Here is a 621-nt window from a genome sequence, read left to right as displayed (position 1 = left end):
GAGTGGCTGCCTCTCCCGCCCGTTAATCACTGATCTGCTCCTCATTACTGCAGCAGACTCTTAAGCAGAGGGGTGGTGGCGTTAGCCGGCTCTGGCAGCGCGCACAGCTCATGGGTCTGTCTCTCCCCCTACAGCCTTGAACATGACCAGCGCCTCCAGCTTCCAGATGCTGCGAGGATCCGTCATCATCTTCACCGGCCTCCTTTCCGTAGCCTTCCTGGGCCGCAAGCTGGAGCTGAGCCAGTGGCTGGGCATCCTGGTCACCATCGTGGGGCTGGTGGTGGTGGGGCTGGCTGACCTGCACAGCTCCCACGACCAGAAACACAAACTCAGCGAGGTGATAACCGGTATGTGGTGGCCCCTGGGGGAGGCGGGATGGCCACGGGAAGGGAAAATAACCCCTGCAGGGTGCATGCTCGGCTCTCAGGGCGCGGTTCTGCTGCGCTGCCTGTCGGGTGGGCAGGGGAACGGGGGCCCAGCCTCTCCCTTCTCTTTTCTCCCCACAGGCGACCTGCTCATCATCATGGCGCAGGTGGTTGTCGCCATCCAGATGGTGCTGGAGGAGAAGTTTGTCTACAAGCATGACGTGCACCCGCTGAGGGCCGTCGGCACCGAAGGTCT

At 62.5% G+C, this 621-nt stretch overlaps 1 protein-coding gene across 1 annotated transcript in view; it reads left to right on the top strand.

Moving 5' to 3' along the window:
- SLC35F6 (solute carrier family 35, member F6) overlaps positions 1-621 on the top strand; it is a gene marked incomplete at its 3' end in the record, with an annotated part of 2129 nt that overhangs the window by 908 nt on the left and 600 nt on the right. Inside the window, exons 4-5 of the mRNA XM_010282508.1 lie at positions 135-347; positions 507-617. Of these exons, the coding sequence (XP_010280810.1) occupies positions 135-347; positions 507-617 (324 nt within the window). The remainder of the gene's footprint in view (positions 1-134; positions 348-506; positions 618-621) is intronic.

The sequence above is a fragment of the Phaethon lepturus genome, unplaced genomic scaffold, assembly GCF_000687285.1.
Source record: "Phaethon lepturus isolate BGI_N335 unplaced genomic scaffold, ASM68728v1 scaffold31902, whole genome shotgun sequence".
Classification (NCBI taxonomy): domain Eukaryota; kingdom Metazoa; phylum Chordata; class Aves; order Phaethontiformes; family Phaethontidae; genus Phaethon; species Phaethon lepturus.
The sequence above is the reverse complement of the archived record's forward strand: the minus strand, read 5'-3'. Positions and strand labels throughout refer to the sequence as shown.